The sequence below is a fragment of the Pongo pygmaeus genome, chromosome 12, assembly GCF_028885625.2.
Source record: "Pongo pygmaeus isolate AG05252 chromosome 12, NHGRI_mPonPyg2-v2.0_pri, whole genome shotgun sequence".
Lineage (NCBI taxonomy): Eukaryota > Metazoa > Chordata > Mammalia > Primates > Hominidae > Pongo > Pongo pygmaeus.
The window spans coordinates 60,119,232-60,131,982 of NC_072385.2; the positions used below are offsets into that span (position 1 = coordinate 60,119,232).

The 12,751-nt window shown below is 35.4% G+C and overlaps 1 protein-coding gene and 1 pseudogene across 4 annotated transcripts in view; both read right to left on the reverse strand.

Annotated features, from left to right (window-relative positions):
• ALMS1 (ALMS1 centrosome and basal body associated protein) overlaps positions 1-12,751 on the reverse strand; it is a 224,466-nt gene that overhangs the window by 179,370 nt on the left and 32,345 nt on the right. For 3 of the 4 annotated variants that reach the window (XM_054473537.2, XM_054473532.2, XM_054473546.2), the window contains 4 exons: positions 8,813-9,008; positions 5,150-5,267; positions 3,221-3,693; positions 1,564-1,664 (listed from right to left, as the gene is read on the reverse strand). In XM_054473537.2, coding sequence (XP_054329512.1) covers positions 1,564-1,664; positions 3,221-3,693; positions 5,150-5,267; positions 8,813-9,008 — 888 coding nt within the window. Of the gene's footprint in view, positions 1-1,563; positions 1,665-3,220; positions 3,694-5,149; positions 5,268-8,812; positions 9,009-12,751 lie in introns of those variants that run through there. The other variant, XM_054473564.2, reaches the window with a different exon arrangement.
• On the reverse strand, positions 9,431-12,459 carry LOC129030742 (guanine nucleotide-binding protein G(I)/G(S)/G(O) subunit gamma-5-like; annotated as a pseudogene).

Below are 12,751 nucleotides of genomic sequence, written 5' to 3' on the forward strand. Positions count from 1 at the left end.
TGTTATCAGATTAAAATTAAAGAATGCCTAGTTTAGAATACTGAAGAATTCTGTTAAAAAAATTTTAATAAATGTAATAAATTATAAATAAAAGTTCATCATAATATCTTTGTTCATTTTCTACCAACAATCTGAACCTAAAGGTCTAAATGTGGTTGTAACCCAAACTAACAGAGCTTTACAAAAACATACCAATCTTATACATAGGAAAACAGGAAAAGAGAAGTAACATTAAGTACATCACTATTTTATCTAACTGTATTTAATGAATAACAGGATATAAGGCTATATCACAAGGAAGTAGGGCCCACCTTGGGACTTACAGTACCAGACAACAAAAGAGGATATTTATTCCATGGGACCAGAGGAACATTAATGCCAAGGGATCCAAGGATCCAAGCAAATAAAAGCCTTCTATAAAAGAATGACACAGGGAGGGGAACATCACACACCAGGGCCCGTCGCAGGGTAGGGGATTAGGGGAGGGATAGCATTAGGAGAAATACCTAATGTAGATGACAGGTTGATGGGTGCAGCAAACCACCATGGCACATGTATACCTATGTAACAAACCTGCACGTTCTGCACATGTGCCCCAGAACTTAATTAAAAAAAAAAAAAGGCTGACATAAAATTTTTATGACACCCTAGAGTTGCCAGTTTCTAGTACACACACACAATGGTAATAATGATATAAATAGAGAGAGGGAAGAGGCATGTATACACATTAGTGTTTTGCTCATTTGGGAAGGAGATACTTCCCTTTGAAGAGACACTGGCCAGTTTGGACGTTAAGCACTTCATTATCCTTCCTGGTCAAACATGGGTCTTATAATTTTCAAGACATCTCTGAAGTCAAGTCTTTCAAGAGCTTCTAAACAGAAATACTTAAATATTCCAGGGACTGTTTCAAGGCTTGTGCATTGAAGACCAGAGGGAAACATTCAAAGTACAAGCTTTTGAATGTTCCCATGAATAAGCCTAATCTTAACACTGTCTAAAGACTCTTGCTGGCACAACTAGAAAGAGTTAGGCTGCCTCAATATGAAAGGCCTGGAGCCCCATGGCATGGCCTTTTCCAAGACACCACAGAACTAAGTCATACAGTCTACGAAACATAAACATTTCTTTTATACCAACCTCTAATGGAAAATATTCCCGGATATCAGATAAAGAACAGGTACAAGTTACAAGCTGGTACTAAAGGATATAATTTTTCAAATAAAATATTTTCAAATAAAATTTGAAAATTTTTCAAATAAAATATTCCTCTCCCCACCCAGAAAAAAATGTCAAATAGAAAAACTTACAGGCTTTTCAAAATTGCTTTCCTTCTCAGATGGTAGTTGTAAAGTAGGCTGCCAGTGCAGGGAGCTGTCATGCATCTCTAGATCATCATGAAATTTCTCTAAAACTGCTAGCTCAATGTACTCACCAGTCAAATGACATTGGTCATGTACCCAGGAAACAGTAAAAAGCAAAATAAAAACAAACAATACCATTTCCTGAAACAATAATGAAAAAGGCCATGTTTCTTACAACTATCATTTTATTGTGTCTCACCTTTCTTTGTAGTTCAGCAACTCTTTCACTGCATACAACAGCGTTTTCATTTAGGCCATCCAGAGTAATGACGTCAGACTCAGCCTTCCCCTGCAGGCCCTCTACAAAACAGGAGTCATTTTGCATAATTGTATGTATAGTAAAACCAGGCTCAGCTCCCACAGACCAAGGAATTTCACCTTGGCCTATATCAGCTTTCAGCAATGTCTCTTGGGTGACTGCAATTAATGATGCATCACTGGTCAATGGTAAAAGCACCTTGTGACTTTGCATCACATGCCACCAAGTTTGCTGAAAAGCTGCTTCCTACAGCTGCAGGTGGACCTTTAATGGCATTTCTACAGTTAACTTCCTTACCCAAATTAAAGTTTGAGTAATCTGCAACTTCTTCAAAGGTTGGCTGCTTTAAATCTTATAAAACCAAAGAATCTTAAGTTAATACTTTCACATGATAAATAACATCTGAAGTTCCTACCTTCTCTGCAAGGTCAAGAGAAGGAACAGACTTTATCTTCCCAAAGGGAAGAAATGGTTCATTGCTTATATCACACTGAAATAAAGCTGACTGTGTTTTGCCAAGACCAACAGCCTGGTTGTAAGATTTTTCACTCAAAGAAGCAGATGACTTAAGCTCTGGAATAACACAAAGTGGCTTAACAAACATTTCCTGAAGAGCATTAGCGGGTGATTTTAAATTTGGATGCCAGTATAGGAAGCTATCATTATCACCCTTTTTATGCAACAATGGTTTTGAGGCTGCTGGTTCAAACACCCCAGGAGTAGACTGATAGCATGGATGTTTAAGCCTATCAAATAAAGAGTTTTCATCATTATAATTTAATGGAGAAAGATCTGGATTTTTTGGCTCTCTCTCGGCTGTCATCTGTTAAATATTTATTGATGTCAGCTTGGATTTCATTTACTGTACTCTCTTTCTTAGAAGGCTCAATAGAGGCAATAACTGCCTCAAAGGCTATATTTTCAGTAGCATCAATATTTTTCTCACCAAAAAGAGAAGTTTCCTTTTGGTTTCTTTCCTCTTGAAAATACAGTTGTTCTGATGTCTCATCCAAGTTGGATATAACAGTCTGAAGAAGACCACCAGAAGCCTCCATTTTAGAGGTATCATGTCCCCTGGAGAGTACATGTGCTTCTGAAACTTTTACAGAATTATCAGGAGCTATAACATTCCTAATATGCTGTATTTCTAAGAATCTGAGTTGCACTTCTAAAGATACTAAATTATTTCTAGTCTCCGTTAGTTCAAAACATTGAGATGATTCTTTCTGTAAACCTTCTTCATTTCTTTCATAACCCTCCAAAGAATCCATCTTTTGTTCCACCTCAATCTCAGCTGGAGCCCTTAAATAAACATTCTCAAAATAATGACTATCAGAAGTCAAGGGAATCCCTTTTCCTCTTCTGTCCAACAAACAACACAAGAAAGAATATGACATTTTATGATGATGATGAGCAGCAACTTCACGTGGAAAGGAAACACAGTCCTTACGGATTACACACGTTTCTGGGTGGTGCAAAGTTCCCTCTTTGTTCCATGGCACATAGGAAAAGGGGACACTAAAATTGTTACTTCCCTTGGGAATTTTATTTTTATCAATTGTGTCAGATGAATCTGAAAAAGAATCAGGGTACTTACTGGTTAAATATGTTTCTGCCTGCTTAGATGAATCTTCCTGTGTCCAATACTGCCCATATGAACAAGCAGCATCAAAATGGTCACTTCTTGTAGTAGCTATGTTTTCATCAGTTATGTCAGATGAAGTTGCAACTGAAACTTGATCTTTATCAGCTAAATTGTTTTCAGGCCGCTGTGTATCTTTTCGTGTCTTCCATGACATATATGAACAAAGATCATCATAACTATCACAGTCTTTGGGAGTTTTCAGTTCATCAACAGATGAAATAGTCTCTTCATTATTCCCTTGTTCAGAAGGTAAAAAAGGGCACTGAGACCCAACAGCTGTGCTGCCTATAAGCGGGTGCTGAGATACACTGAAGCAACTGCTTGCTAAGTCTGAAGCTACTTCTGCAGTAGCCTGGAATAAAGCTTCACTAACTTCCGATGGTCGAGAAGACCATTCAGTATCTTCAGACTTATCAGGAATTCCCCTGAAAATATATAGTTAAAAATAAATAAATAAATAATACATTAAAAACATTTAATTTTTAAGTACTAACAAAAATACATATGTCACTGAAATCGTTTATTCGAAAAGTGTATTGAAAAACACAGCTCTCCTAATTTCAGACTCTTTTAAGATGGCTCATGACTGAACAAAGCAAATTCTTTGTAACCAAAAGGTGAACTACCACCCTATAACCCTGATATTATCTCAGACTTCTCCTAAAACAATAGACACAGAATGTGATTTTCATAATGATGCCTACCATGATTTTTCATTTAACCTGCATTAACTTTTTTACTAGTCGTCATTTATTATGCTCTTGAAACCATGCAAGGCAAGGCACAGTGGCTCACACCTATGATCCTAGCACTTTGGGAGGCTGAGGCAGGAGGATCACCTAAAGCCAGGAGTTCAAGACAAGCCTTGGCAATATGGCAAGACCCTATCTCTACAAAAAAATTAAAAATTGGCTGGGCATGGTGGCACATGCTTGTAGTACTAGCTACTGTGGAGGCTAAGGCAGGAGGATTGCTTGAGCCCAGAAGTTAGAGGTCACAGTGAGCCATGATAGCACCACTGCACTCCAGCCTGGGCAACAGAGCAAGACTCCATCTGAAAAAAAAAAGCAAACAAACAAAAAGAGAAAGAGAAAGAAACCACTCAAGAAGTGATCTATTCCCAAAAACATAACAGTAACTTAATCATTAGTTGATGATCTAATGTGTACAGATCACTTTTCATAAAAGTGATATAAGGTAAATATATAGTATAAGGACAGAGGTTACTTTTTACTTTCTAAACATCTATAGTTTTTAATTTAAGGTGGGTTTTCTTTTCAGTTCTAAAAGAAGAAAACATATTCTTGAATAATTCCAAATATGTTTTGAAAATTCCAGACTTTTCTCCCATTATGACTATTCTAAAGGACATGAATTTGGAGTATCTGTTAATTTGGATATGTCTGCTCATAAAAATCTTCTTACTTCATATTGACACCTCCTGTAAGGTAAGGAGAGCTAACTAGTCTCATTCAGTAACAGCTGAACAAAAGGAGAGTGCCAAACAAGTTAGTGGACAAGAAATAAATGCTTTTTGCAGAATAAGGGTGAGAGGGAGGAGAGAGATGATAGGCAGCAGATGGGGAGGTTTATAAGAAGGAAAATCCAGTGTGTCTTCTAAATTAAAATATGCCTGAAATGCCTGAATATATTAGGAATTATTTTTAAATAAACTACTGTCATCTGGTTCATCTCTACGCATATGTTACTCTGCCAAATTAATATGCATCAAGTCTTAGTACAGGACTTTGTTACCTTCAGAGTGTGTCCTAAGAGTATCTAAGCCCCACCTCAAAGTCCCACCTTAGCCTGAAGTCACCAATATTAGTAACAACATAGAACAAGAAATGAGAAAGGTTACATGCAAATAAATCATCCTACCTCAGAGGTGCAAAACTTAGTTCACTTTGATGAAATAAAGAATCAGGAGCAAATTCTTGGTCTTGTGTCAAACAGGTCAGCAAAGGCAAATCAGGAGAAGCAAAGCTATCTTGTATGACTGTAAAGTTTCAAATATTAAATGCTGAGTAATGCTGAAAATTGATTATTTAGTTACGTATATAATACTTTAAAGCACCTACATATGCTGCCATATGGAGAATTCTACAAGCATTAGAATAATAATATAAAAGCAACAGCAGTAGCAGCTACCATTTATTGAGAGTCTGACAAGGTCCAGGTGCTTAACACACAATATTTCATTTAATCCTCATGACAACCTTGAAAGATAGGTATTATTATATATATCTTATAGGTGAGGAAACATGATTACAAAACTTACAAAGCATTAAGTAACTCGTCCACATTCAAGTAGCTGAAATGCCAGAGTGAGATTTGAACCCAAGCATTTCAACTTTTAGCAAACGCTCTTAACTATTATGAGTGTTTCTTCCCATCTTACATAATACAGACTACACCCGTTATGTCAAAGCATAGCACAGGAGCTCCTGGGCCCTAAGACACTCTTAGGGGGTACCTAGTGTCAAAATTTTATTCAAAATAATATTAAGATATCATATGCCTTATTCACTCCCATTCTCTCAAAAAAATACAGTGACATTTTCCAGAAGCTACAGAATGTATGATACAGCAACAGATTGAATACAGAAACAGACATGAGAGTCTTGCTATCTTCTATTATGTCAGACATTATAGAATTGTTTAAGTAAAACATGGCCATACTTCTAAACATTTTTGTATTGGAAAAGTTATTTTTTATAAAATATGTACTTTTTCAATGAATTAATAAATACATTTTAAATGTTTCAGTTTTCATTTCTAATGTGGGAAATAACAATAACCCAAATAAACAAAAGCTCTTTGGAGTTGTCAGTGATTTTTAAAAGTGTAAAAGAATCCTGTTACCCAAAAAGTTTGAACTGCTGCTTTAATGAAAAAAAAAAAAAAAATTCTTGTGATTTCCTGAATGTTGACTTAAATCATTCTTATTTTAATCAGTATACTTTCTTGATTTCAGAATGCCTGTAACACTGTGTACAAAGTGAGGACTCCTCTCTCACACTACTGTTCCCCCTGAAATTACTGCAAATCTAGAGTTCACAGAGCTCACCATGTTGTCATCTGTCCTTTACTTAGTCAAAACACACACTGTCACTGCTTATATACCCTGCATACCTTCCATATAATTAATCACCCTCTTGTTTTAATCTTTAGTCTATCCACTTCCCATCTAAATTGTCAACTCTGTGTCTACTTTATCCATAGCTATATCCTCAGTGCCTAGCAAAGTACCTGCTACACTTAATAGGTACTCAAAAGAGAGTTATTTATTTACTGAATGAATTAATTAAAAATGAGAAACTGATATATAACAATAACCTTTGCCACCAAGGAACAATTGGTACAGTTCGTCTTTGGTCTTGGCATAGAGAAGCAGTCTTAAACCTCCGTAACAGTCCTTCACCCCTCTAAAACTCATGAAGAGTTTTTAACAAAGTCCCCAAATACACTAGAGCTAATGCTACAAGGGGGACCTTTGGGCAAGTAAAGCAAATTTACTATTTCCAGTTAACTGTAGGCTGAGTATTTAAAGAACCTGACAGTCTTTTCTCAAAAAAAAAAATTAGAGTTAACCCTAACCAGGTTTCAGAACCTACAGAAATCCTCAGTACCTAAAATAGCTATTTAGGTATAAGTAAGGAATAGTAAGTAACAAGTGAGTTATAAGCAGCATTTCAGCATCTCCTTAAATATTTAAGAATATCTCAGGGTGGAGTTGGACAGTTAAATCAGGTAAATCGGAAAATGTATTTGCTAAAGGAGCAGGCCAAAACTGAAGAGTTAATGATTCTCAAGTGTACAATATCTGTGTGTGTGTGATGGGAAGGTGGTGTATTTTACTTGCCATGCCTTTTTCTTACAGCTTTCAACTGCTTCTTGTTTCCTCAAGTATGGATATCTGTTACTGGCTTGCATCCCTCTTTTTTGAGGTATCTAACCATGCTGGCACCAGCCATCATCAATGACATTTGCCATTGGCGAGAGCCTATTTATCACAATGTTAGTACTTATGCATAACAAAACAGCAATGATAAAATTTCCTCTGCCTATCAGATCCAGGAATCTACTCCAATAATTTAAAATGTTCTGCCCTATCTATAGTAAATGAGAAGCCAGAGTTATAAAACTTTACATTAGAAAACATTTTAGGTCACAAAGTACAACCTCCTCCCCAGTGCTAAAATCCTAATACAGAATTTTGCTAGACATTTTGCAGTGACATGAAGCTCACTTTTTGTCATTGTTATATAGCCTTTTTTACTGTTAAATGGCTCTATCAGAAAGTTCTTTTTTACATCAATTTGAAAAACAGCTTCCCTTTAAGTTATGTATTCGTTTTAAACTCTAGGAATTAGCAAACTTTTTTTATAAAGGGTCAGATGGTAAATATTTTCGATTTTGTTGGTCATACATACTACTGTTGTTTGTTTTTACAATCCTTTAAAAATGCAAAAATTATTCTTAGCACATGGACAGTACAAAATCAAGACTTGGCCTGTAAGATATAGTTTGCAGACTCCTGCTCTACAGCATTATAATACAAATCCCATGGTACTGTTATTTTCTGTTTACTGGATTGCCTTCCCAGAAGAGGAGGTAGCTTTCATCTATATATCCCTAGCATCAAACACATAGGAGGCACTTAGATATTTGTTACATGAATGAATAAAAAATAAGTTGCTTCCTTTTTAGCATAACAGCCCCTCAAATATTTGACCATAGCAAAGTCTTCTCTTTTGTCTATCAAAAGATAGTCATCTCCTCCCACAAAGGTACTCTAATTTTGTCAACCTCTTTCTTAAAATGTGGACCTAAAATTGACTTTAATAATCCACATCATAGAATACGCTGGCACTAATACCTTGATTTGGATAGCCTTAGTTTATGTTGGCAAAGAACTTGTTGAATTAAGTCCTATTCATGCTTCTCTACAAAACTATAAAACCATCTTCATAATTGAATCCCTTAATGATTTTAAAAGTACTTAAAGTTTATCTTTTATAAAGAGCTAATAAATCAGTTCCATACTAAACAGAGGAAAGCAGCAAGATCTACCTCAGACAAGCCACTCAACCTCTTTACCTCAATTTTTGGTTTGAAAGCTAAGATAATAACATATGACTTAATTAATTCTAAAAATCAAAAAGGTAAATATGAACATTTGTTTTTTGTTTTTTGGGGGGGATCATGGAGTCTCCATTGCTGAGATAACTGAAGTATATTATTCATCCCAAAAACTCTGCAAATTCAAGACTGAGGAGGCACACACAGTAGACAGTTATCACCTTTCTGCCTTCTGTGAGCAACGGGATGTGATAAAATGAGAGGCAACTGCACACAATATAATTAGATCAGCTAGCCAGTAAAAAACAAACAAACAAACAAAAAAGAAATAAGCTAATCCCTCTGAGTAGATCTCTACAGAGCTCCTTAACTCAAAAAGGGTAAAGTTACAAGACTTGCAGTCCCCGCAAAACTTACAAATGTGAGCTATTGCTACTGGTTAAAATAAAGAGGCATTACCTAGCAATGGAGAACAGAAGAGATCTCTGTTGGGTTCCTTTACTTGATTTTCTGATTGCGTCAATATACCCTCCTCCAGAGAGGGGAAGTCTGTCACTTCGGTATCTTCCGTTCTCACATTAAACCTGGTCTGGGATGTATCCAAGGTTTGGGAAGAGTCCATTTCTTGAGGAAGACAATGCCAAGATTCTGTTTTCTAGAAAAATTTTAAAGGAAAACATGCTAAGTCATTAACTGAGTTACCATACATATTAATATTTAGATTAAAATGTCTACTCATGTATTATATAGCTTCCTATTTAATGACATTCTCATCAAAGTATAGAAAATGTAAAGCTGTTGTTTCTCACAATATTAACTACATTTTAGACCTCTTCCCATTACTACATATCTCTTTTTTTATGCAAAAAAATCTTTTATACTAAGTTTTATTGTACGCCGCTGCCAGTGTATATAAAACAATTACCCTTGTGAAATAAAAATTCATGAAAATTCAGAGAGATAGATATTAAGGACTGACAAAAGTAGAAGTTTGTATATTATGGCACATGTGTTCCAGGGATAAGCTTTTGTACAGACTTCAAATGTAGCACTCTTTTGAATATTCACTGTATCATGAGAAGTGGCTTGGGAAACCTTTGAAAGATTCATTTTACTACAAAAAGGAACAGACTTTCGGGGGTCTGAAGGAATTTGTACTTGAAGATACTCCAGTCAGCAGAGAGTCATGTTAAGCAATCTGCAGACAGAATTGTTTCAAGTCTGCAGCTGCCTGGGAAATTTTTACACGGTTGAGCCCGGACTTCAGCCAGAGCTGTTGAGCCACTTTCTTCATGGCGGTGACAGTAGAGGGGCCAAACTTGGTGCACGCAAGGGCTGGGCCGATTCATGGGTCCTACTACACATCTCTTGAAGTGTGGAAGAATCACTGGCATTTCCACTATATTTTTTTGTTAGTTCTCATCATTAAATCAATAAATTTGGCTCTACATAATGTTTTACAACTTGATAATAATAAAACTAAAAAAAATATTCCAAACCTAAAGCTGAAGCATTCACTTCAGCTTTAGGTTTGGAATTCACTTGACTGAATTTTTATTAGCTCTACTAGTTTCTAAACGATCCCTGGCTCTTCTCAGTATATATAACATTATCATATCACCCATGAATGTGATACATTTGTCTCCTTCAAATATTTACTCTTAAATTAGTGGCAAGATCCAGAGAACTGCTTCTCAAACTACCTATAGGGAAGAACCAGTTTTTCCTACTTCCAATTCATCACACACTGACACTTTACTAAAATGCTAACAAAAATTAATGAGAAATAAGCTAATTTTTAAAACCAGTAAAAATAACTAGAAAAATGAAATTTAAAAGTCTTACTATAAGCCCAAGATATAAAACACAAGCCCAAATGTTTGATTTCTAGGTCTAAAAAAAGATAAAATTACTCTATCCAACTACTATAAAAGTTTCTAAACACTTCCTCTCAATTTCTGTACTTACCTCTTGACAGACCAGTAACAAGCAAATCATGAATTGGCACCAATCTACAGATCACACTAAATAACAATGCTGAATTAAAGTCGAATTAAATACTAATGGTGACAAGTTTAAAAGGCATTTTCCTTTTGAATTTAATATTAGTTAATAATTAAGTATATTCTATCATGATATGAAAGTATTTTCATTTTCAAATAATTTGATTAGAAATGAACACTAAATTAGCTCAAACTATGTTATAGCATCATTTTCCCCAATTAAACCTGATAAAGGATAGCAACGATTTTTTTTTTAAACAGGTTCTTTCTATGTTGCCCAGGCTGGACTCAAACTCTGGGCTAAAGCACTTGATCCTCCCACCTCAGCCTCCCAAGTCAATAAATTTCTTTATATTGAAACATGTTCACATTTCTTACACAGTAGTGGTAGATCAGACGTTTAAATGTTTGCTAGCATATTCTTTAACATTTTCACACATATATGGTCACAACTAAGATTAATCAGTATTTTAGAATGCCCTCATTTTCTTGTTTCATAATGTTGTTCTGTATTTATTTAAGCAACTTCAATTTTCTTTAAAAATTTAAAAGATTTATCAGCGAATCTATTAGTTCCAAAAATCTTTTTGATAGCTGGTACTATCATAACTTTCTCAATTTCCTCCTTAGTAATCCTAGTCTACCTCTATAAAATACTGATAGTTTTGTAGAAAGTCTATTTCATTGAGATTTTTTTCTTAACTCTATTTACTAGGAACTCTATTTACTAGGAATATATCTATTTTTTCTCTATTTCTTGAATTTAACAACTTTTTTATTATACAACTGTATTATATTTTATAACTTGTTTTTCTCTTTACCATGTTTCCTCTATTTGCAATTTTTCTTTTTTTGTGTGTGTGAGACAGGCTTTTGCTATGTCAACCAGGCCAGAATACAGTGGCACAATCTCAGCTCACTGCAATCTCTGCCTCCAGGCTCAAGTGATCCTGTCATCCTCAGTATCCTGAGTAGCTGGGACTACTGGCAGGCACTCAGTTAATTTTTTAAAAATTTTTGTAGAGACAGGGAGGGGTCTCACTATGTTGCCCAGGCTGGTCTGGAACTCCTAGACTCAAGCGATTCCCGTCTTGGCCTCCCAAAGTGCTGGGATTACAAGTTTTTCAGTCTTTATGTAAAATCTTTGGTTAAATAATTAATTCATTCAATTTGCTTTATTTATTTAAATAAAAACATGAGAAAGTGGCATTATATTGACAGCAACTTTAGATATATAATGTATTTTCATTATTTTGTAAGTATTCCACTACTGGACTCTTCTTTCTTGATCAACTCAAATGTTTCTAAGAGAATATAGGTATCTTTTAATTCCCAGGTGGTCCAGAATCCATAAAAAGAAGATGTATTACAATTTACAAATATTTTCGCAAACATTTTCCAACACGACTTTTGTCTTTGAAGAGACATTTCCGATATTTAAAATTCATTAATAAAATGTTCATATAGTAAGTTTAAGAAAAAAGATACCCACTATCCACTACATAATATCAGTTATACAAATACCTGCAAAGAAAAAAATGTGGAGAGAAATATTCTAAAATATTAACACTACACTTATGGAATAGCAGATTTTTGACATTGCAAAATACCGCAATCCCCTCTACACTGAATAAATTAATCAGATCTATAACATCAAATTGCTACTGGAAACATGCTTTTCACCTTTCTGATACTTGAAAATAAAAGGAATATGAGAATGATTAATTTTACATTTTTTCTTTTGAGGGCACTCCATTCTCTAGGGGACAGGTTAGTGAGCCAACAAAACGTTTTAAAGCAGGAGAATTCCAATCATTTTGTGACTCACTAAAGCAAAAATCACTGGTCCCCTGACTCATCTCTTAGCCTCTCTGACCATGGTTTGAGCCTGTATCCCACAGTTCACTCCTCCCTAATAGTGAAAGATGTACCCATTAGTCTTCCTGGCCATCCTCTGACCTCCACAGATCACTTACTCTCTAGTTCCTCCACTGCAATAATTTTTTAACTTCATGGAGACAACTATCCTACCACATTTAAACTTTTCTTCATTCCTTTCTTATCTGTATTTCCTTCTCTGCCCCTCTGAGAGTTCAGAGCCATCCTTATAATCACTGCCTTGCAAACACCCTTAACTTTCTTGTGTTTTTCTCCCATTATCCTATTTGCTCAGCAAAAGCTAACACTGATGGAACCGTCTCCTTGCGTGAATCCAATCAGCAGCACGTTGCTGGAGAAATCACACTCCCAAACTGACTGGCTTTTCTTCAAATTGATGTCACTAAACCTGAAGGGCACTCAGTATTGCCTGGAAATCCTACTACGTTTTCCTGGTGAGTTGAGATTTCATACCTTCCCTCCTCAGAACTATTGAACGCTCCTAATTTTCAACTGA